The sequence below is a fragment of the Schistocerca cancellata genome, chromosome 10 (assembly GCF_023864275.1).
Source record: "Schistocerca cancellata isolate TAMUIC-IGC-003103 chromosome 10, iqSchCanc2.1, whole genome shotgun sequence".
Taxonomy (NCBI): Eukaryota; Metazoa; Arthropoda; class Insecta; order Orthoptera; family Acrididae; genus Schistocerca; species Schistocerca cancellata.
Window position 1 is genome coordinate 114,572,988 of NC_064635.1, and position 23,771 is coordinate 114,596,758.

The 23,771-nt window shown below is 39.9% G+C and overlaps 1 protein-coding gene across 1 annotated transcript in view; it reads right to left on the reverse strand.

Moving 5' to 3' along the window:
• Positions 1-1,382: 1,382 nt before the first annotated feature.
• LOC126106805 (ras-interacting protein RIP3-like) overlaps positions 1,383-23,771 on the reverse strand; it is a 64,874-nt gene continuing 42,485 nt past the window's right edge. The window contains exons 4-8 of the mRNA XM_049913196.1: positions 16,718-16,816; positions 12,670-12,941; positions 9,120-9,323; positions 5,117-5,487; positions 1,383-2,670 (exon numbers count right to left, since the gene is read on the reverse strand). Coding sequence (XP_049769153.1) covers positions 2,526-2,670; positions 5,117-5,487; positions 9,120-9,323; positions 12,670-12,941; positions 16,718-16,816 — 1,091 coding nt within the window. The 3' untranslated portion in view covers positions 1,383-2,525. The remainder of the gene's footprint in view (positions 2,671-5,116; positions 5,488-9,119; positions 9,324-12,669; positions 12,942-16,717; positions 16,817-23,771) is intronic.

Here is a 23,771-nt window from a genome sequence, read left to right on the forward strand (position 1 = left end):
CACCTATGTACCAATTTTTTTAAAAATGCTATGCATAGTATTATATTCCATTGATGAGTGAATATAGTGAATGTGAAATGACTCCATTTCCTCCACTTTCTGCATGTGGAAGTTTTTGCCTGTTTAACTGGTGTTTTAGTCGGGCAATTTTTGGTATAATTTAGCTGTGCATATTGAACACTCATACTTTTTTGTTGCACTTATCTACTTCCAGAGTTTAGAGTTGTGTACTTAGACTTAGGGTATCAAGTAGTTTTTCTAATTAAACAGTGTTTTCCCTTGTTTTTAATTGTTCTGTATTTCATTTGATGTTTGACCATCCCAAATCGTAATTCCTTCAGCAATGTTGTTCTAATGACAGTATGGTTGTAAGTACCATCATTGGGAACTGTTGTGACCACTGATATTAGTATGGTCGAGTCAAGATAATTTATGTTTCGCTTCCTCTTGAACTGTTAATTTCATGCTCCTATATGAAGGTCATGAAGTTGTTGGTTCAGTTCCTTTTCCTGTTATCAAAGGAAGTAATACTGACTTGCCACTAACACCTCTCAGCTTTTAAGATGTTTGCTGCTTAAGATGTTGTCGTTCATCAGTCTTTTAAGTGTTGATGTACTACACCAAATTACACAGACATTTTTCAAGTTATCATGACAAGCTATGTCACTTCCTCCATTAATTGCTTCAGTGGCTTTTGTGCTTTACGTCAGTGTAACAACAGTTTAAATCATTAAGTTGAAATATTTTGCTTATTTTCGTTCATTAATGTTTCCAACCTTAATATATTCTAGCATCACATAATTTGGTAACAGAGTTTCCATTATGGATTGGTACAATGTAAAAACTACATGTGGCGCTCAATTAAGTCTTGATAATCTTTTAGGCACAAAGTTATGAATTTGTATACTTTACAATACATATTTATCCTGTAGGATTTGTTGAAGACTATCAATTACAGTTCTAAATGAGTAATTAGCCCCACAAACAGATCATTAAAATTTCCTGTAGTTCACAATAAGCTGAATTTTATGAGTGAAAATATTTGACTACCTTCCTAATCACAATCATAAAACGATTTCTTTTAATGACTTATCACATTTAACAAATGAATTCACGTTATAAACTTGTGCCATCCATGTTTCAAAAGTAGACATATAATTACAGATATTTTTATGTCAAGGTAATTTAGATTATTATACACATCCATGGATAAATTAGCAGGATAAGTCTATGTATCAAAGTGATTTCAGCAATCTGTAGATTTTTTTTTCTGTATCATTATATTGAAACCATCAATACAGCTCATAATTATAAAATCGCTATTTGTAGGTTCACAGAGGAAGGATCACAACAAATTACAATTATCATTTTATACAAAAGACATTTATTACAAAAGTATAAAAATACATAACAAAAATACAGAAAATTAACAAAAAAATACAAAGATGCAGACCATTTAAGGTAGCAACATTTGTCAAAATTAATTTCCATGTTTATACTTTAGCTTTTTACATTAGCAAGCTACTGAAGTAGTCTTCAAAGAAGTATCCACTTCTAGATCTATGTAACAGAAGCTTCTCAGTCTTCTAACTTGTGGAACACTGCTTTACATGGTGTAGATAACTTGGCACACACTATAGATACAAAAATTAGACAAACTTTCTTTTTTAAGCAAGTGTCTGCTTATAACTAAGTCAGAGATTCTCAGTGAAGTATGGTTGTCATGATTTTGGGAGATGTGGTGAACATATTTTTCCACTACTGATTCATCTATTATACAACAATTAATGAAAAATCTTATATTTTTGACCTCTAAAAACGTTCCTTCATTTCTTTCAAAGTGTTTCCAGACTTTAAAAGTTGCAGAAATTCTTTTCTGTGTCTAAATACTACTTTTTTTGGAAACAAATACCAATATGTGATATCAGTGCATATGATCCATTGTTCAAAACTTTTAAATCATCAAGATATGATAGAAAATACAATAACAGAAATAAATCTTAGCAGAAAACCAATACATATATGGACAGTGATTTTTATAGATTATATGAACTCACACTGATCCATCTGATTCTGAAGGAAAGCAAGTACACTACTTTTGCCTGCCATATTTATTTTTTCGTATCTTATGTAACGGATTGTTTAGCAGGATGAGATCATAAAGATAATGCGTTCTGGATTTCTGTCAGTTGGTTGTTTCAGATATTATTTTCTTGGACTTCTGCTCACATTCAACAAAATTGTGTAAGATGAATGGGTAACCATCATAACTGAAACCTGATGATGTTAGACGGGAGCTGAATGGCTGCAATATATTACTATATGACAGAACACATGTTTTTTTGTTAGAGCCATGTCAGAAATGTTGTTGCACACATCGATCAGCCTTCAGATGTAAGACCAATGTAATATGACAATTTTATAAATAACATATTGTTCGTGATATGCAATGTAAAGGACAAGTAAAGTGTCTTTCCAACAGTGGAATGTACAGAATCCTTTCCACTGGAAAATAAGGACCCTTTTCAAGCAGACACAAATTTGTACTGATGGGGATACTCGGACTCAGCAGTTTTGCGTCCCTTGGCTGCAGCAGCCTTCTTGGCGCTGTACACAGCTGATGCACCGCCATATTTGTCGTCTGTAGGCTGGCGAGTGTAGATACGGTACCTGTGAACATCACACAAACATGTGAAATTACTTGCTACCAACTTATGAAATGAAGTCAAACCTTTTATTTAAAATGCAATGTAAAATCTTGACTAATATAACAAAAAAGTTGCAGGACTGATATTGAGTTTCAGACTTCCATGCAGAATGTACTGGTATTATTTTACCCAGGCTGACTTAGAAGATTGAAGTACTGAGAGAAAACTACCCATTCAGCAACACTTTCCTTGAAACAGTTATTACTTTTCTAAAACTATTTTCTGCCCAACATCTGTCTTTAGACATCAGAATGCTTTTCTTACAGGCTACCTTCCTCTGCAGGTATTGACACTATAATACGTGCACGCATACTAAAGAGAAAGAAAAGAGTTTGTGTAGCTAAGAGCCCTGAAAAGTGTACATATGAGTTTTTACAGAAGCAAGCTGCTTTTATTATTATATCGTAATGCAGAGTTCTACAAGGATACTATTACTTATTTGTAAGATATCCATAACAGTTGTTCAGCCACTTGTCACACGAAAAGAAAATTTGATCCATAACATTTTCACAGATAACTCATTCTTAAAAATTTTATACGCAGCCTATTATTAATGCACTGTTGCTCTAAGGTGAATAATTGCTGAAAATAAATAATGTTGAACCCTACTGTTACAAGACATTTCCATACAATCATTAATGATACCAGAGCACAGTGTTTTATGCTGAACAAATATCAGGGAAGGATGTGATATATAATAAGAGTTTTCTAATGTAAAAGTCAAAGTGCTTCATAATGAATTTGTAACATTATTTGAAAGTAGAGAACAGTCCCGAAAATCTAATAGAAAAGACAGCTAAAGGAATTAATTGTTAAGTGGAGTAGAATATGTTGTCGATGGAAAAGAGAAACGTATGTGATTACCAGAACTACTGCATTTTAGAATATATGCAACACTGTTTTAAGAATACTTTTGATGAGTTCATAAATACGCATCTCATGAAAAATTCATAATTCTGGTAGAAAAGCGAAATCTATAACAACAAAGAGACATTAAACGGCTAGTACCGATGAAAATATCACATTAAACTCTATAAATATGCAGTGACTGATAAGTCACAAATTATATTCAAATTTCATAATTGGTTTGCGAGTGTAATAAGAAACAAGGGTCATAAAGGTTGTTTTAAGGAGAACTGAGATTATTGAGAACATAGTTCTACAACAGTTTTTGCAACCAGAAGTAGCACTGAATTCTTAAACTACTACAACTATAAAAAATCTCCAAAATATGCATTATCAAATAAAATTGTGCACTCTTATTCTGCAAAGTTTTTATAACACTTTAGTTATGTCTTTTGCGTGATATTTGACACATCATAAATGTCACTCACATTAAAACATGCCAGCAGTAAACATCTTTCTAAAAATGTGGTGCGAAAGATGTCTATAACTGTCATCTAGTTCCCTTGAAGACATTTTTCATTTGGGATGCTAAATTTCTGACTTGTGTTGTAACACATTAAGGCAGAAACAATTTACTTTATACTTCATGGTTTGGTGTGTAGAACCACTGTTTGGCTGAGAATACCATTTATACAGTTACCAAATGTAGCAGACATTAAAAACAAAAAATCACAAATTGGTATTGTTTATGAAGTTTTTATTTAATTTTTGTTTGTATCATGAGATTCTCTTAGAAAAATCCATATTTGATGAGTTTAATGAGGTTATCACCAAATGATTTGGATAGCATTTAACTGATTGAGCCAAAAAGCTGGTTCTTTGTTCAATTAAAACAAGGAAAGAATGTGTTGGTTCTGGAGAATGACGAATGTAGTACCACATGGTTAAATTTCTGGACAATGCAAATATGTTATACATATGAACGACCTTTTGATTAATAATATCTATGTACACTTAGTACTTGTGCAAATGAGAAAGCTCTGTAACTGCTCTTTCTTGCAGACAGCAGTAGATAAAATTTCTGGGAATGGTATAGTAAGAATTAGGACGTAATTTCCATTAGATGTACCCTCCTTTGTTTTTGTAGGAATAAAAGCAGAATATGGCCTTCAATATGAAAATGGATTACTACCAATAAAAATGAAGTACATAAGTAAAGGTAAGTGAATTTACAAACTTTGGGTGTACAAATTTATAAAAGGTTGAGCTACTCAAATAGTACAGTCCATTAAAAATAATTCAGGTATAAATGGGAAAGGTAATTAATATCTGATATATATGTCATAAGTGTGATGTGTCACTGTGTAACAATCGAATGACCTATAACCACTGCATAGAAGCCAATGTAGCGCAACTATTTCTGCTCACTCAGACGTTCATTGACTGAGAATTGTACTAACACTTTCCCATTGACAATAATGATGGAATTTTATAAGACAGTCTGGCTCATAGTTGTAAGTTTTATAGAATCTGGTTACCCTGAAGTCCTGCTGTAAACTCACCTGTCAGCTAGCTGCTGCTGTTGCTGCTGCTGTTGTTGTTGCTGCTGCTGCTGTTGCTGCTGTGCCTGGTAGTAGACTGTCTGCTGCTGCTGCAGCTGCTGTTGTGGCTGGTACTTGTCAGCTGTCATGGACTGCAGCTGCTGTGAGTATTTGTCAGCTGTGAGGCCTTGCAGCTGCTGCTGGTACTTGTCAGCTGTGAGGCCTTGCACCTGCTGCTGTGCCTGTTGCTGCTGCACGTGCAGCTGAGCCTGAGGCTGGATGTAGACAGTCTTCAGCTGTTGAGTTTGCAGCTGTGGCTGTGTCTGAGCCTGTGCATCAGTGTACACTGGAGATGCAGGGGCCGAGACCAGGGGCTGCTGGAGGTATGACTGCTGCAAGAATGATAGAAGCCTTAGTCAGCCTTTTCATTTGTCAGCTTACCTCTTTATTTACCTCAATCACATAGTCACAAATGTAAATATGTATTACTGATAGATATTGTAGCAACTGAAATCCGAGAACAAAACAAACCATGACTAATACTTTAGAAAAGTGGAAGACGAAAGGAAACATGATCATGACATCAGAAGAGATTCTTATGGAAGGCTATAGTCATGCGCTGAGTGTATTTCAATTTTTCATCGAGTGTCATCTATCAGGTGTTATAAAGATGTATTTCTATAGTTTATTTGTTACTGTTTTTTTCTGCAAGTATAACTGGGTGAGGTTTTTTTACCTTCGCTTTATGAAATATTTTACTGAAGGCAGCAAAATGTATGGATAAATGTGCATCATTAGGTGGTTTGAGTTTCAGAGTGGAGGCCAACTAAGCAAGTGATTTTAATAGAGAAGTGGTTACTTCATTCTCCATTTTATTTTGAGCTCATATGTATCTTACAGTCGTTGAAAGTTTCACAAATGATATTGCCTAAGTTGCTTAATTATTTTTTTATTTCTTATGTTATTCCATAACATGTTTTAGCTACATCCTCACATTGGCATAGATTTTACTGCACACTGGAACCTTATTTTCTTTCATGTTGGCTCTATAATGCTAAACGGGGACATCAGGTGTGATATATTTTCTTACAGAGAAGAAAGACTATTGGCATACCATGTTTTCCCACTCATGTATTTATTGTTTTAATTTATTTGCATACATTTAGAAGTAAGTATGTCTTCATCTTAAGGCCTGTCTAGAATTGTTATCCGTTTGATGTACCACTGCAAATATGCACTTGCTGCTAGCATCAACCAGCGTTTTAACAACTCTGGATGAACTGTGACACCACATAGTAACACTACTGTGTGTAGTAATCCTAGACCCACTGGCATAAGTAAATTACTAGTTTAACTGTTGCCTGTACGTTTTTTATGCACCCAGTGAAGGCAACAATGAACATTTGTAAAAGGCAAATGAAAACATTGGTCCTAAACCTAAGTCACAAAATTACTTCACAGTTGTGTGAGACCTATTGTATAGGGTGCTTCTTTTGATAGCAATAGCTTTACAGTTCCATGTGTGACTTTAAATTTGCCCCAGTTTCTGTCCTTATTCATGTAGCAGAATTTTGTGAAATACCGTTTATCTTTTCGAAACACCCTGTATTTCTAATACCAAGTGAGATAACTTTAAAGTTACCATACTTTGTGGTGTGGTCAGTCGTGAGAGATTACTCCAGATCACAGTCTCGGTCTTCCCATAAAGCAATGCGAACATTCCTCTCTCTTTCCTGCTTGGTTGTGGAACCTTAGGTTCCGCCAGAAGGTTCCGCACCAGTTTGATCGACACAATCCTCTCTAGGCTCCAGAGGCGTAAGTGACAACGTTCCAATTTATAATGAGTATGTGACAGTGTTCACATCCTGAGGTGCCAAACGTAACTTACTTTCTTGATTTATGTAGAAAATCTACTGTCTTTATTTGAAAATTTCTTGACTTGGTCCTATATTGTCAATACTAACTGAGTCAAGCTGTTCACTTCTAATAATAAAAGAGGCTTAAAAAAAGAACAAAAATTTGATCCATGACCAACTTTATGCCCTATTCTTATTTTTAAGGAAAACTTGTCTAAATTTAGTCGGTGTGAAAAATTTCAGCAAGAAGACATTAGCTTAGGCATGTAAATTTAACTAGCAGGAAATGCAAGACCTTCGAATCGATTGCAGAATTATTAAAAACAAATTATTTTGGTAATATGTGAGTTAATCTCCTTTGAAAGTAATGAAAAAATAAGGGATTGTCTTATCACCATAATATTGTCAGAGGTACAGCCATAGCAAAGAGGAGTAAATCGTAAGATAGCATCACTAATGAAATAGTACTGATAGATTTCGGCCACTGTCGGGAGCCCTGTAATATCTCATACTACTCCTACCTCAGTGGCAGGAATAGATAAATTATTATTTTTAATATCATTTGCACATTAGTGGAATTTATTTAGTTACCATTATAAGCTACGTTCGATTAGTTAGTCAACTGCATATTTTTTATCATGAGAAATTGTTGTCGCTGGTTTTCATTGGCAAAACAAATGATAAAAACCTGAATGCATGACGTCTTTTTCTGACATTGAGAAAGCAGACATATCCATAGTAATTAAAAATATTTTTCATTGATGTTGGTGAAACTAATAAAAACTGGTAACCTGCTCAGTGCTTATGTAGCAGGTGTGCTAAACACAGATTTTATTTTTTTGTGTGGCTCAGTTAATAAAACAAACACGCTCTTCCTGGTTGTAGTATATAGTTTACACCTTGTGATTTGTTTTTGTTTCTGAATTTTCGCAGTAGGTGGCAGCATCTGCTTTAAGAAAATTGTTTATCACAGTGTCAGCACATCTTCAAGATATAAAAGTAAATTCTGTTTGCTTTTAGTAATTTTGGACAACAGTGCATTTAGAATATACTGTAACAGCCTAATAGACCCTGCTCTATATAATAGGTGAGTATTTATTTCACCACAGCATTACAGTGAAACGTCTTTTTCGATTTAGCACTTGGTCTAAATTCTGCAAATGTCTGGACTTTCATATTCCAGTGGCACTGTTTTCATATTTTTTAGGTGCTTAGTATCGAGTTCTCTGAGTATTGCACAAGTTCCAGTTATTTTCTAATATAAATAATTTTCAGTTTCAACATGACCAAAATTTTGGTGAATCTCACCAATTTTTCTAATTTAGTATTTAAGTCTTATTTTGCTCAAGAACAAAGCATTGAGCGCCAATATAAACAATTCATATATGAAACGTAAGGTCAGGATTTTCTCATCTTTATAAGTGAATGGCTGGACTCCACTAGTATCAATGACATTATATATTTAGATGGTATCAATTAGTCTTGAAATAAAATTGTTTAATTTTATGAAATGGACTAAATCTCTTCAAAACACACATTTTTATTCCATATGACAGCACAGGATGGAAGTATGTTACGAAAACATGTTATATTGTATGACTGTTCACTTAACAGCTGTAATGTTTTGATTTTAAAGGCAGTCACGCTCAGCCAATGCACACAGTGCTGTGGCACAGTTACTCTACTTAGAGCTGCCAGTTGCTGCTGCATGTACTGGTCGCAACTTACAGCTGCCAGCTGCTGCTGCATTTTTGCATCTCTACTTACAGCAGCCATCTCTACATGTACTGGCACATTCTTACAGCAGCTAGCTGCTGCTGTATGTACAGGTATGTACTTACAGCAGCTAGTTGCTGCTGCATATACCAGTAGCAATTTATAGCTGCCAACTGCTGCTGATGCATGTACTGACAACTACTTAAAGCTTCCAGATAATGCTGTATCTAGTGGCATCTGCTTACAGCAGCTGCTGATAGCTACTTACAGCTGGCAGCTGCTGCTGCATCTTCGCATAACTACTTACAGCAGCCAGCTGCTTTTTCATGTGCTGGTAGTTATGTACAGCTGCCAGCTGTTATTTTATCTATTACTATCTACTTAAGCTTGTGCATACACCACTGTCTACTTAGAGCTGTCAGCTGCTTGGGCTTGTACTGGTAGCTACTTACAGTGGCCAGCTGCTGCTGCATGTACTGGTAGAGCAGCGCCTGCAGGGGGTCAGCAGTGCCAGCACCTCCCAGCAGAGTGGCCGTGGCTGGGCCGTGTCCAGCTGAGGGGACCCTCAGGATGATCACTGGCAGGTTGAGCCCAAGTCCCAGACCCTGGGGCTGCAGCAGCGCCGATAGTGGGTTCACACCTGCTGATACTCCTCCCTGTAAGACAGCGATTGTTACCAGTGAGACAGTCTGACCGCAGTCACAATGAACACAGCACATAAAAATTGACAAAATCTGCAAACACAGTAAACATCACTGAGATCAAAATGAAATTTACATCCATTAAACATGTATTGTTCTCTGAATAGTTGTTGATATTTAACATTAAGACAAGAAACATCATATGAATTTCCAAACATATATTTGCTTACACATGGGTAATCACATAGATTTTGTAATCACCTGAAATGAATAAATTTGTGATAGTCGAACTTGTCGTTTAGTCTTTCTTTATATTGTCACCTTTCTTGCGGCACGTTTTTCAGAACGGTGGAAGACTTGGCAGAGCCTCGGTTGCAGACCTCCGCGTTTTCGCGGTTCAGGGAAGTTCGACCATGAAAATCACCTCTTCCTCTTTCTGGATATGCCTACGACTCAATGGCTTCTTCATGCAAGATAAGAGGAAATAATCATTGGGTGCAAAGTCAGGAGACAGTGGGGACTGATGCAAAATTATATAGTCCAAAAAAGCAGCATCTTTGAGTGCATCCTGTGCTGAATGAACTGGGTTGTCACCATGGAGCAAAAACGTTCCCTTAAAATTTCCATCCGGGCGGTTCGTCCGACAGCTTCCCTTAAACTCGTCAGATTTTGCCAGCACCACCCAACATGGTGTATAACCTGTTACCATCACGCTATAACCGTTCCAAAAAACACCTTGCCTAAATTCACCTGTTTCCACCATTTCTTCGCTTCTTCATTTCAGGGTCGCAGCCAACACTCGTCCATGATGATTAGGTGGCAAAGGAAGTTGTCTGTATTGGCCCGACACGGCTCCAATATTTCCACTGCAGCCTCGGTTTGGCAGGCTGTTTGAGTGCTTGTGGGCAGTCACGAAAACCAGCGTGCAGTAAACGTTCTCGTGTTCATGATGTCGTGAAACACCTTGAAAACTGATTGATAACTCATTCTCACTTCTCCATGACCGCCTCGACTGATACGCCAGTCTGCATCCTGTGGCCGTACAGGTATGAGTAGCCCATAGTGGCTCGCCTTCACTTAATCAATCTTAAATATTTTGTGACTAAAGCCCTTTTGGCGTGTTAATTATTTTATATGTGACATGTAAGTACTGCCTGTGTCTTTTAATGTTATTCAGTACTTACAGTCTTTATATAAAAATGTCTTACCCTATAACTCTGTGAATATGTCATAGACCACTTTAAATGTTTTCAATTCTGATGAAGGTACTCCTAGTAGTGTCGAAACCAGGTTAATTAAGTCTAAAAATAGTGACTAAGGGCTCATTTCTTGCAGATGTCACCTAGAAACAGTCTCTGAACGTGCAGCCATGTTTAAAACTTTGATATTCACTTATCTGATAAGGACCCCGCATAATTTGGCAAATACAAAGCATAACAAAATAGTGAAGTAACCAGAAAACATGATCAGATGTCAATGTAACTTCATATGCGTCTACACCTTTGATGTGGATGCAATTCCCTGAGAGGTGGAACGGCCAGAAGAGTTGCATTAGAGATGTTCGTGTTTAGTTCTATTACCAGGAGTGCTAGTGTGTATAAGGGCGTGAACACCATCAGCTCATCAGTGATCAGTGTTAAGGACACGGAGATTCCACATACTTGTCTGAGATAGCGTTGTCAGCACGTGGCAAAGTTAGACAGGGGTCTCAGTGCGTACCTGCGTTGGTCTAAGTGGTCGAGGCGTGCTTTATCCTGATTTCTGGAACTTTCAGATGTGATAGTGGCCCGATTTTGGAGTGCAAGGAAATGTGAGAGCAGGTATCCGAGTCGTCAAGGTCCCGGTGACCACGTCTGACCTCCACAAGGGAGTATTTCCGTGTTATGCAGAAGCATATCATAACGCATTTGCATCTGCATCTGCCATCTAGAACAAGTAATTGATTCCTTGCACCATTCTCTGTATGATCTCACAAAACTGGTTGGAGACTAGCCACAGCCAGAGTAGGGTGTTACCATCAAATGCACAAGGCACCACTAACATAGCAACAGATTTCCGTGTTATGCAGAAGCATATCATAACGCATTTGCATCTGCATCTGCCATCTAGAACAAGTAATTGATTCCCTGCACCATTCTCTGTATGATCTCACAAAACTGGTTGGAGACTAGCCACAGCCAGAGTAGGGTGTTACCATCAAATGCACAAGGCACCACTAACATACAACAGAAACGGCTCCGTTTCGAGTGTTCCCATGTCTGGGATGTGATGATGATGATGTTCGGTTTGTGGGGCGCTCAACTGCGCGGTCATCGGCGCCCGTACACTGTCAAAGTCTTAATACAGTGCAATCCAGCCACTTTTACGAATTGTGACGATGAAATGATGAGGACAACACAAACACCCAGTCCCTGGGCAGAGAAAACCCCAACCCAGCTGGAAATCGAACCCGGGACCCCGTAATCCAGAGATAGCAAAGCTGGCCACTAGACCACAAGCTGCAGACCCATATCTGGGAAGCTTGCACTGCTGATGTATGGTGCGTTATTGTGCCAACTATGAATAGCAGTGCAGGACTGCACTACCACTCATGACCATTATCAGCGAGTATTATGGAAACCTGGAGAAAAGTCCCATTCTTCTGGCATTTTGCAGAGGGTTGATGTTACTCATGGAGTCACAGTTTGGGAAGCCATTGGCTGTGACGCCAAATCTGACTTTTATTGACCGAGGGAACTCTGGCGGTACAACGATACGTCAAGGACTTCGTGTGTGCCCATGTTTTACCTTGGATGCGACAGTGTCAGGGCGCTATTTTTGAACAGATCAGTGTTCGCGTTACACGGCACATGTCTATGAATGGTCTACATGGTGCTGACTTACTCCTGTGGCCAGCAAGGTCTGCAGTCTGTCCTCATTAGAACACATGTGGGACAAGATCGGACATTAATTCTGTCCTATCGCCAGTATCCAGGATATCAAGGACTAGTTAAACAGTTATAGGGCAGTTTGCCTGAGAAGAGGAAACAATAGCTTTATAACACCCTTTTCTACTGAATCAGTGTATGCATCGAGGCCAGATAGAGTTCATACTGCCACGTTCTTCATAAATTTAACTCGATTTTGTAATCACTAAAGTAACATCATAAACGCCTTCCAGCTGTGGAGTTACTTTTGGTTCCCTCCTCCAGTTCTGGATGCTTTATGTTTCTGTCAGACACTGTAATGAAAACACTACAAACAGTTATCTTAGTAACATTACGAGAATCCTGATGGGAAATGTCACCACTTTGTTGCGCCTTGAAGCAGCATAGATGTGAGTAGTTTGCAGTGACGGCTCTTTTGAGCTGAGACTGTATACCTGATAGAATAGCGGTGCTGCAGCACTAACAGCTGGTGTGGCAGCAGCAGCGAGATATGGTGAGGCGACAGCTGCCGCGGGCTGGTGGTACAGCTGCTGGGCCGCTGCCAGGTAGGGGGAGCTGGCCGACAGCGTGGTGGTGGCGGTGGCAGGCTGACTGTAGGTGGCATGGGTGGTGGGGGCGGCAGCCTGGGAGCGGCTGTAGTACACCTGCTGCGCCGGGCTGTCCCCGGCTGTCTGCTGACTGCTGCTGTACTGCTGCGCTGCCACAGCTGTTTGCAACCACACAGCTGGCTTCAGCACAGACTCAGACATACAGGAATATAAGTCAAGGGTAGTGATACTGCACAGGCATATCCAGTATCGTGATGGAAGTAGGAGCTCAAAATTCCTTAACCATTTACCCATTATTTGTGTGAGGTGACAGTAGCCTGTTTCCCCTATTCAGCCATAAGTTTACCTAATTATCAAGTGTCTCATCAGAACTCTTTTTTATTGTGTCCTTAAGTTTCCTAAGCTCGAAATTATTGTTAAGAAACACATCCTTAATTTTCTTCTCCATTCTTTTGTACATTATTCTGATACATGACATGGATGCCTGTTGTCCAGATCTATGATTTTTCTGCATATGACATCTACACGCTTGTGAAGTTGATATTCATATGAAATTCCAAATGTATGTCACTCTCTCACACATCCTACTTATTAATAGTTTGTCACTTCCTATAATGATTTTAGATATTCGGTCAGAATTTTATCACTAGCTTTACCTGGCCATGCTTGTTGTGGCTGAGTCTGCTTGAATGAAAATGAAAGGAAATAGAAAGCACACGTTTCTAATATGTATGAAAATTTGATATACATCCTAATCTTCTTCTCTCCACTGTCTCTGTCCTTCTTCCCCAGTCTCCTTTCTTTTTCCGTCTCCACCTACTTCCCACTCTCTCTGTCCATCTTCTCCTCTCCCCTCTCTGTCCTGTGCTGCCCCTATCTTTCCCTCTCTCTCAGCCCATCAAATCCTCGACTCTCTCCATCTACTCTTGCCCCCCCTCTCTGTCCAACTACTCCTCCCCCCTTTCTACATCTTTTTCCTGCCACCCCTCGCTCATCTCGTCCCCCCCCCCTCCCCCACTGTCTGACCTTGAACCTTGTTTATTGTTATTGCAAATTCAGATTGTGTAGTAGTATTCTAACTACAAACCAATAATCCTAATATATAACTTTGGTATTTGCTGTCAGGAAGGTACATTTTGAGATTTTTGGTAACAATGTCTGCCCTATTTATATATTATATATATTATATGTATTAAAAATATGGATATATTAAAATTTAGGTAGCTAAAACCACGCCAAGATTAGAATTCAACGTTGTTTCAAAGCAGTCGATCAAGAACTTTCAGATATATATTATTTTGAACAAAGCAACATTTATAGTTTTGTTTATCTATATTTGTGTTGATTACAAGCCATCGAAATCTCTGCCACACTCTGACTTTAATACTGGATCCCTATGGTATGCGAATAGATATCCTTCTAATTTCTATCATATCTCTCTCACAAGATGCTCAACGTATAGTTTCTACGTATACCTTCTGTCCATTGTATTTGACGTTTTGAATTTCTTTCTGTCTAATGTTTATTGTTGCCTGTTTTAGACATGGTCATTCACTACTGTGGTATTTATTATCACAGCATGTACAGCATCAGACAACTTTGAATGTATCTCTTCATTAATCAAAACCTCAGTTATTTACATTGAGCTTCCCTGAAGATACGCTTACACTTTTAATGAATGAGCCAAACGACGTGCTCAGCCCCGGCCGCAGACAATGTGTGGGATAGAGAGGACACCTGCCACCCACACACTTGCAAGAGCTGTGTTGCGCCCCAACCATCTAGAGACCTGTCCGGAGGTTGGTGCCACAGACACAATGCCTGTCCCCCCTCCCCCTCCTCCTCCCTCGTGGGATGGATCAAAAGTGGGCATTGAGATTGGCGACGACACATCTGGGCTACAGCATGGACAAATGTGGATACAAGTGAAGGACATTAAAAGTGAAGACCTGCATATACATCTCTGTAGCCATGACCATGTGGGAAGTATGGATTAAAATTCTTGCTTTTCTAGTTACTTACACGACGTTTACAATCCATTGTGTCTGGATGGGCTGGCTGCAGGCACAGTTGCTAGTATTTGGCCTTTGGTTATAGAAAATTTAATGTAGTACGAAAACAAACATTAAAAAAGTCTATCAATTAATTAATGATGGAACGACTGCGATGTACATTTATCTGCTCAATGACACGATGGGAACGTTTCTGGTAAGCGTCTCTCAACAGCTGTGGTACAATGCGCGAATGACACTGTGACCCATACATTCAGCTGCTGATTAAAGCCAATTAATTCACTGCCAGTTTCATTCTGCTTGACCCCGTCAGGTAAAGAAGACGAAGTTCATATCTCTGGTCCGTAGTGCATCACTTTCAGACGCTAGTTACAATCCATGAGTAAGTTCATGTGTAGTCAACACTAATGCGCTTACAGTACTACACACATTCACATAGTATTGCAACAACTGTCATGTGCCTACAGTGTTCTCAAAATCTGCTACAAATGCACAGGAGTACAAGTACATGAGGGCTGAAGTAATACTGTGTGGATGTGTACTCTACGAGTAAGTTAGCGTTAAGTATATCGAAGCTTACTGCTGGACTGTAACCGGCATTTACAGACACGCAGACATGAATTTCAGTTGCGTACCTGAAGAAGATCAGGCTGAAGTTGAATCGTCCGAGAGAATCAGTCTGGAAAGGAGTGGCATGCTGACGTACTGAGTAACGATGAAAGGCATTTGAAATTCTTAGAGGCCATAGAGACTGCAGTAATGAATGTCACACTGAACTGTTCAACAGACGAAGAGTGGACATCTCTAAAATAGGCGATCACACAAGTTGGACATAGATACAAGGAAGATATCTGAGAAGATACCATGGGTAGCAGACAAAACACTTCAACAGATCGACGAAAGTAGGAAGCAAAAAAGTTTAGGGGAATACGGGAGTATAGGTCACTTATATATATATCAAACAAATAATTGAAAACGTTAGAGGTTAGCACAAGAAGGACAGTGAGATGCATCAAACTGTTCAAAAAAGCTGAATATGATAATGTTGATTGAAACTGGTAGTGAATGAAGTTATTAAATGCAGCATTCCAAATGTCCTTCCTGGAAGGCTGTGGGAACATCTGGATACTGCAGATAGATAATTCAGATCGTCTAGAAAAATGATGAGTTTCAAGGTATTGAACTGGTAGTTGGGATATATGATATTGGTGGGAGAAGGTGGAAAGAAAGGCTAAGGCAATGCCTTACAAGGTATTGGAGAGAACCTGAGATCCTTGCTATATTTGGGTAAGTGAATGCCGGAAAGATGAATGATAATGATCGTTCGTTAGTCCCAAGGCTTGTGTTCACCAAACTTTGTATCAATGTCCCAGACATCGTTTCATAGGGGAATGACAGGTGACCCCCATTGTATGGAGACATTAAGCTGCAGGGCTCCTTTAATGTTGTTTAAGAGAAAGATTTAAGAGCAAGGGAACACTTATTGTCTTTGGGCATCACTGTCTTCCTTCATAAACACCACATTATACGCTACATGCATTTGTCAAGACACCAGCACAGTACAGTTGTGTACCTGACATAAATGTTCTCCAGCATATCTTGGGAAGCCGGCCGTTGTGGTCGATCGGTTCTGGGCGGTTCAGTTTGGAACCGCGCTGCTGCTACGGTCGCAGCCTCAGACATGGATGTGTGTGCTGTCCTTAGGTTAGTCATGTTTAAGTAGTTCTAAGTCTAGAGGACTGATGACCTCATGTCATTTGAGCCATTTGAACCATTTAATCTTGGGAAGACTTAATTCTCGGGTCCCATCGGTGGAAAGATCAACATAGTGATGACTTCTCGTCCTCGCCCCGAATGCCCGTGCCGCTTTAACTTATTAATCGGGAGATGCGTCGACGTACTGTTCTTAATCAGTGCCTCACCTGCTGTGGACGTAGATGATGCCTTGGCGGTGCCTTGCGCCTGCAGCTGTTGATAGTACTGCCTCAGCAGCTGCTCCTGGTCGGGTTGGCTGCTCTCTCCTGCAAAAGGACAGTTCTGGTACCAGGTCTCTGGAACGTCGCTAGTACTGGATAATTAGTTACATAATAAGAACGGAAGACCAAGAAGGAAGAGCTCAGATAAAAATGGAACAGGACAGGGATGCAATATTTCTTAAACCGTGTACTACCTGCACATTGAAGAAGTAAGGACGGAAATAACAGGAATTTGAGGAATGGGATTAAAATTCAGCGTAGAAGCATACCGGTGATAAGATTCGCTGATGACATTCCTATTCACAGTGAAAGCGACGAAGAATTACAGCACCTGTTGAAAGGAGTCAACCGAATCGAAAAGTTGAAACATGACAAGGAAAGAATTGTAGAAAGATGGAGAGGATTGTTTTCAAGTTTGAGTGTCCTATATTACTGCTATCTCATGCTTTTGAACAATGAAGGCTTTGTTTCGTAAAGATAAGTTGAATTGCCCTTGAATAATTGCATATGTTATTACTGAATGAAAACCGGGAAGGGAGGAAAAGGGGAAAAAAATAATGCCCACAGTACAAAATGAAATGAATGGTACGTTGGGAAGAAGGAAGAGAATGAAGAAGAGAAAGTGGTTAACGAGACGTGCCAGAAGACTATAGAAAAAAAAGGAAAATCGGGGAGAAGTGGCTGTGTAACAGGCAGAGTGAGCAGAAAAGAGAACATTTTCTCAAAGTCAGAAGAAAGAACAGAGAAAATATATCTAACCAGTTTATTAGAACAAGTTGAGACAGAGAGCCACAACAGGCGGCCGGCCGTTGTGGCCGAGCGGATCGAGGCGCTTCAGTCCGGAACCATGCGGCTGCTACGGTCGCAGGTTCGAATCCTGCCTCGGGCATCATGGACATCTGTGATGTCCTTAGGTTAGTTACGTGTACGTAGTTCTAAGTCTAGGGGACTGATGACCTCACATGTTAAGTCCCATACTGCTTAGAGCCATGTGAACCATTTTTTAAATAATGTGACCAGTGGTGACAAAAAAATACAGATTAAAATTTGAGTGTGAGCAAGGGTCGAATTGTTACGTCATATACGCTCGTTTTGCGTAGCACGAAAGCTAACAAGCTGGACACCATAAACTCAAACACGCAGTGCCTACGCACAGATACATGCGTTATATAACAGACGCATAAAATTTCTCTTGCGATTTTCTCCGAATTGTCAAAGTAGTGCACCCTATTACTTGTACATTACGCTATTTTAATGGCCCACTAAAGGTGTACAAAGTATGAAGTTAATCGGTGGTCCCAAAGTCGTGGCCTTCTCTTGTTAGATACATATGAACTGATCCAGTTGATATGGAAGAGTGAGACATTGATAGAAGAATGGAAACTGCTCACAATATGTCCGACACACAAGAAGAGAAGCAAAATGGAATATGGTAATTTCAGTACTGCTAAGCGAATCAATCCATGAGCTGAAAGAAAGGCACCAGAAAATGGGTAACTACGCACAGAAGGCTGGGGTAGAAGTGAATCAAGACAAAACAAAGCTAATTAAATCAGGAGAAAGACAAGAGCAGCAAGAACTTGTTGAGATAGATGGCGACATGTTTAAGAGAGTTGACCAGTTCAGCCGGCCGCGGTGGTCTCGAAGTTCTAGGCGCTCAGTCAGCAACCGCGCGACTGCTACGGTCGCAGGTTCGAATCCTGCCTCGGGCATGGATGTGTGTGATGTCCTTAGGTTAGTTAGGTTTAAGTAGTTCTAAGTTCTACGGGACTGATGACCTCAGATGTTAAGTCTCATAGTGCTCAGAGCCATTTGAACCATTTTGAACCAGTTCAAACACTTGGAACCTTGGTTTACCAGCAAAAACAGCATAGAACTAGACATCGAGGAAAGAATAGCAGTGTGGATGAAACGCATGTATTGACTCAGAGAGACACTCAGCTCAAAATCAATATTAGCAAATACTAAGATGAGAATATATAGAACAGTGATATGACCACCAGCCACGTACGGTTCAGAAACCTAGAGCGTGACTAAGCGACAACATGAAAGCTATTTATGTTTGAAACAAGAGGAATGAGGAAGATAGAGGGACTGACCTTAGGTAAAGGAGAATAGAGATGGAGGAAGAGTGAGGAAATGTACCTCTTGATGCAACAACGAACGATACTACAGGAGCTGAAGAGCAAAAGACTCCAGTGGACGAGCTATGTATACCAGTAAAAAGACAAGTGAAGAAGGCATATGCCCCAAAGGGCGCAGGATGGGCGACCTGGCAGCCCTGGAGACTGAAGACACGTGGAAGAACCGAGCACAAAACAGACCGGGATGGAGGCAGTCTGTGTAAGCAGCTCATGGTCTGCAGGGCCTGTGACCACTGGATATGTATATATGTATGTACGAGGGTTGGAAGTTTAATAGTGGCAACTATTTATGTACACCTCGTACAAATAGATACGTGTTTCAACGTTTTACTGACCTTCAGAGTAGTCACCAGCATTGTGTATAACCCGTTGCCAGCGATGTGGAAGTCGTAGAATACTCTTAGCAGTGCCAGTTGTGTTGACAGTTCGAGCAGCGCGGTCTATTGCCCAACAAATTTGTAGCAATTCTGAAGCGAATTCCGTAAAGTGCTTCCTTCGGTTTAGATATCGAGTTGAACTCACGAGGGCTTAAGTCAGGGGAGTGCAGTAGGCGGTATAGCACTCAGCAGCCCCATCAGTCAAACAAATCAGTAACTTCTGTCTCTGTGCTGTTCATTTTTGGAACACAATCTACTACCAGCTTAGGGAGAGAAGTGATGACACTTTCTGCAGGATCTGACCATGATTTTGCAGGACAATGCTCAAGAACGTACAGTGCAAGCCGTTACTGATTTGATTGACTGATGGGGCTGCTAGTTGTCATAGCACCTACTGCATTCCCCTGACTTAAGCCATCGTGAGTTCAACTCGATTTCTAAACTGAAGGAAACACTTCACGGAATTCGCTTCAGAACTGCTACAAATTCGTCGGGCAATAGACCATGCCACTCGAACTGTTAACAGAAGTGGCACTGCTAAGAGTATCCTACGACTTTCACATCGCTGCCAACGTGTTATAGATAATGATGGTGACTACTTTGAAGGTTAGTAAAATTTTGAAACCCGTATCTATTTTGTATGAGCTGTAAATAAATAGTTGCCACTGTTAAAGTTGCAATCGTATGTATGTATTGCTGAATGAAAACAAGAAAGTAAACTAATTTACTGATTTGTGTTTCTCCAAGTTTTGCAATAATATGCAATGAATAACAGTTGTTTCAGAAACTCTGAAACGTATTTTTTTCATATTTGATTTTTATCGTTATGTGCAACCAAAAGTTCTGAGAATCTAACTCCTTCTCATGTATTAAATTTGTCATTGCTATTATTGCACCTTTAAGGCAGAAAAAAAATTTCGTTTTCTTAATATTAAGAGAGACCATACTCGTGTATAGAAAGCAAGAAACCTTCTAAATACATTATTTAAAGGTTCCTACGATGCTGTAAAGCTGCTGGTACTGACTGTCATCTTCAGAAATACTTAACTCCTTTCGATTAAATGGAAAATGGTGAACGTATTTGACAAACAACAGTGGAGTCCATAATCAAAATTGGGGAACGCCATTAATAATGATTCCTCTCCATTCAGAAAAACATCGGCAGTCCACAACTGTTTAGTGGTAAGAGCAACTTTCTGGGATCTTTCTGTTGTGAATAAGTTAATCTATCTCTTATCTGTACCGTAAAATGCATTAAAACACATTTTTCGTAACACAGTTATGTGATTTACAGACATATATTTTCGAAAGTTGACAGAAAATGCCGACCGATTGTTTTTTATTAGTTAATCCTTGTTAAATGTAGTGAGTGAATTTGTACTATCAATTGAGGAACACTTCCTAAATCGAAATTGTGATTTGTTAAGTATTTTACAAAGCACCCACTGCCATTCGCTGTACGGTGGCTTGTGGTGTCCTTAAGTTTTCCCAGATTATTGAATATTCACTGAATTTTCAGTACTGCGCCCAGTCGTGTACATCTAGGCACGATTTTAACTGGACAACGAACTGAATTCGCTGTTTCTCCATCAGTGCACAACTTGTTTGCGAAGCAGAAGGTGCACTGAAGTCAGTAACATTTAAAAAGCTTTTGGAGAAATTTTTACGATACTTTCATAGTGCGGCCTCTCGCACAAGATTTCTTAGACCATCTGAATTCAATTGGCAGGAATGTGTAATTCGCCACGGAAACAGAAAATCATGGCTGTTTGCTATTCCTGGACGATCTGGTCAGACCATACAATCGTGTAATACGCAGTTCACTACGTAATATATCGATATTAATCACTCACAGAGAAACAGCATCCATCGCCTTTGAGCATGTTGCAGAGAAGATACTATCGGAAAGAAGTAAGAAACTTCCTGGCAGATTAAAACTGTGCCCGACCGAGACTCGAACTCGGGACCTTTGCCTTTCGCGGGCAAGTGCTCTACCAACTGAGCTACCGAAGCACGACTCACGCAGGTCCCGAGTTCGAGTCTCGGTCGGGCACACAGTTTTAATCTGCCAGGAAGTTTCATATCAGCGCACACTCCGCTGCAGAGTGAAAATCTCATTCCGGAAAGAAGTAGTTGAACGCTTTTTATGCGTATTGGGTCCCTAAATCATACACCAACCTTCTTCGTAATTACGTCCGTTCCAGCATAACGAGTTTAACGAAGCTCCACCAACTCTTTCGAATACTAACGCCGGCCGCTGTGGCTGATCTCAGATGTTAAGTGCTCAGAGCCATTTTTTTAATATTAACGTCTGATGACTTTCGAATGGGAATCCAAATGTTTGATGACTAGGCGTCAAGTCAACCGTATCCTGCACTGGAAAACACGTCTGTTGTGTCATACATGGCATTAGTGACAGTACGTGTGTCACACGATATCAATCTCTTATCGATGCACCTAACTTGTACGACTGGTAAGTAAGTGAGATATGCCTCCTTGCCCTATATAGATGTTACTGTGAGTGTGAATGTGATCACTCCCAACGAAATGACGAAACATAATACTTTGTTACATAAACTGCAACAAATGAACGCAACGCTTTTACAATCACACAATTTCTCTGTGCTCTATCAAAACATATGTTTTCAACGTGTTTGAAGTTGCGATTCGTTTTGGAAATTTTGACTCTTGCATTTCTTTGTTGTAACATAGTTCACACCAGCTTATTTGTTGTTTTCATTTCTGTGAGGCGTTTATGTGATATCTCGCGTGCTCTCGCTATTTATCACATTTACTTGTGACGGTAACGTATTCTTACCGCATGACTCGTATTCTATAACAAATGTGTAGTATGAGAACTGCCAAGACTACAAGAAAGAGAACAAACATTTCAGTGACCATGCGGACAGTTCACAATGTCGTGAAAAAAAAATTGCAGTATGGCGTTTTGAACACGGATCGGCTATGGGCAGCCCAAAAGGCAGGAGCATTTACCCACGACGCCATTACTAGCGCGCGCTGTTCCTTTTTGTCATTCTCTTTGTTCAACCATTCACTGTTTCTGTTATTTTTCATAGTTCAGTATACCTTCTTCCTGTTTCCATGCTTGGTCTGTGTTCAGTTTTTGATGAACTATCCACTGCGCCATCTTACCACTAACAAGGGGAGGCCACGGCGTTTGGAACGCGGATTTACTTCAAACTTCATACACTCGTAGTACTCCACTAGGAGAACAAAATGTGTAAGCAGTAGCGCGAACTCTCAAGGTCTCTCCCTTACACTTCGCTGTTGCAAACGAACGTTACACCACGACATAGACAAAAATTTCAATAAAGCGAACAGCGAAAAAAAAGGCACTTCGGGGGTCTGAACGGAGGTCGCTTATATAGGAGTCCAACACCGTAACCACGACATCATTTTCGCTCCCACCTGCTCAATATTTCACTTCTTGCACCATTCACTGTGTCTATTTTGTTTTGTTTTCACAGGCCAGTACATCTTGTTCATGTTGTAATGCTTGATCTGTGTTCAGTTTTTGACGGACTGTACACTGGGTGCTCTTACCTCTAAATCTGAGGGGGAGGGGAGAGGGGTGCGATGGGAAGTTTCCCTTGCAAGAACACCGTGTTCTGTATTTCCTCCCTTCACATCAATAGCGACTCTTTCACAAAATATCATTCAGATGGTGTATATGATCAGATGGTTCAAATGGCTCTGAGCACTATGGGACTTAACATCTGAGGTCATCAGTCCCCAAGACTTAGAACTACTTAAACCTAATACCTAAGGACATCACACACACCCATGCCCGAGGCAGGATTCGAACCTGCGACCATAGCAGCAGCGCGGTTGCGGACTGAAGCGTCTAGGCCGGTCTGTGTGGCCGAGCGGTTCTAGGCGCTTCAGTCCGGAACCGCGCGACCGCTACGGTCGCAGGTTCGAATCCTGCCACAGGCATGGATGTGTGTGATGTCCTTAGGTTAGTTAGGTTTAAGTAGTTCTAAGTTCTAGGTGACTGATGACCTGAGATGTTGAGTCCCATATTGCTCAGAGCCATTTGAATCATTCTTGAAGCGTCGGTTACACCGGCCGGCTGTACGTGTTCGATTATCTGTTGCACAACATTATATACACATTCATACATAATTGATTACTAACAATATAGTATTAATATTTCATGTACACTCTTCATTCGTTCCTCCACACATTCTGACAACATATCATCTGTGCAGGGTTATTAACGAGTACCCCTGGCTCAATTGCAAGATAATTTCGGTCGTTAAATATATGCCTGTGAGTGGCCGTTTGTGCCATGAAGCGGCAGCAGTCGAGTGGGTAGCGTTCAAGCTCCGTAATCGCTGGATCGAGTCCCGTTCGTCAATTTTTTTTATTTCTTACTCGGTCATTTTCTTTACTATTTACATTACAATTGATATAATGGGAAAAATACATGTAATCGGATGAAATTTTACTAAATTT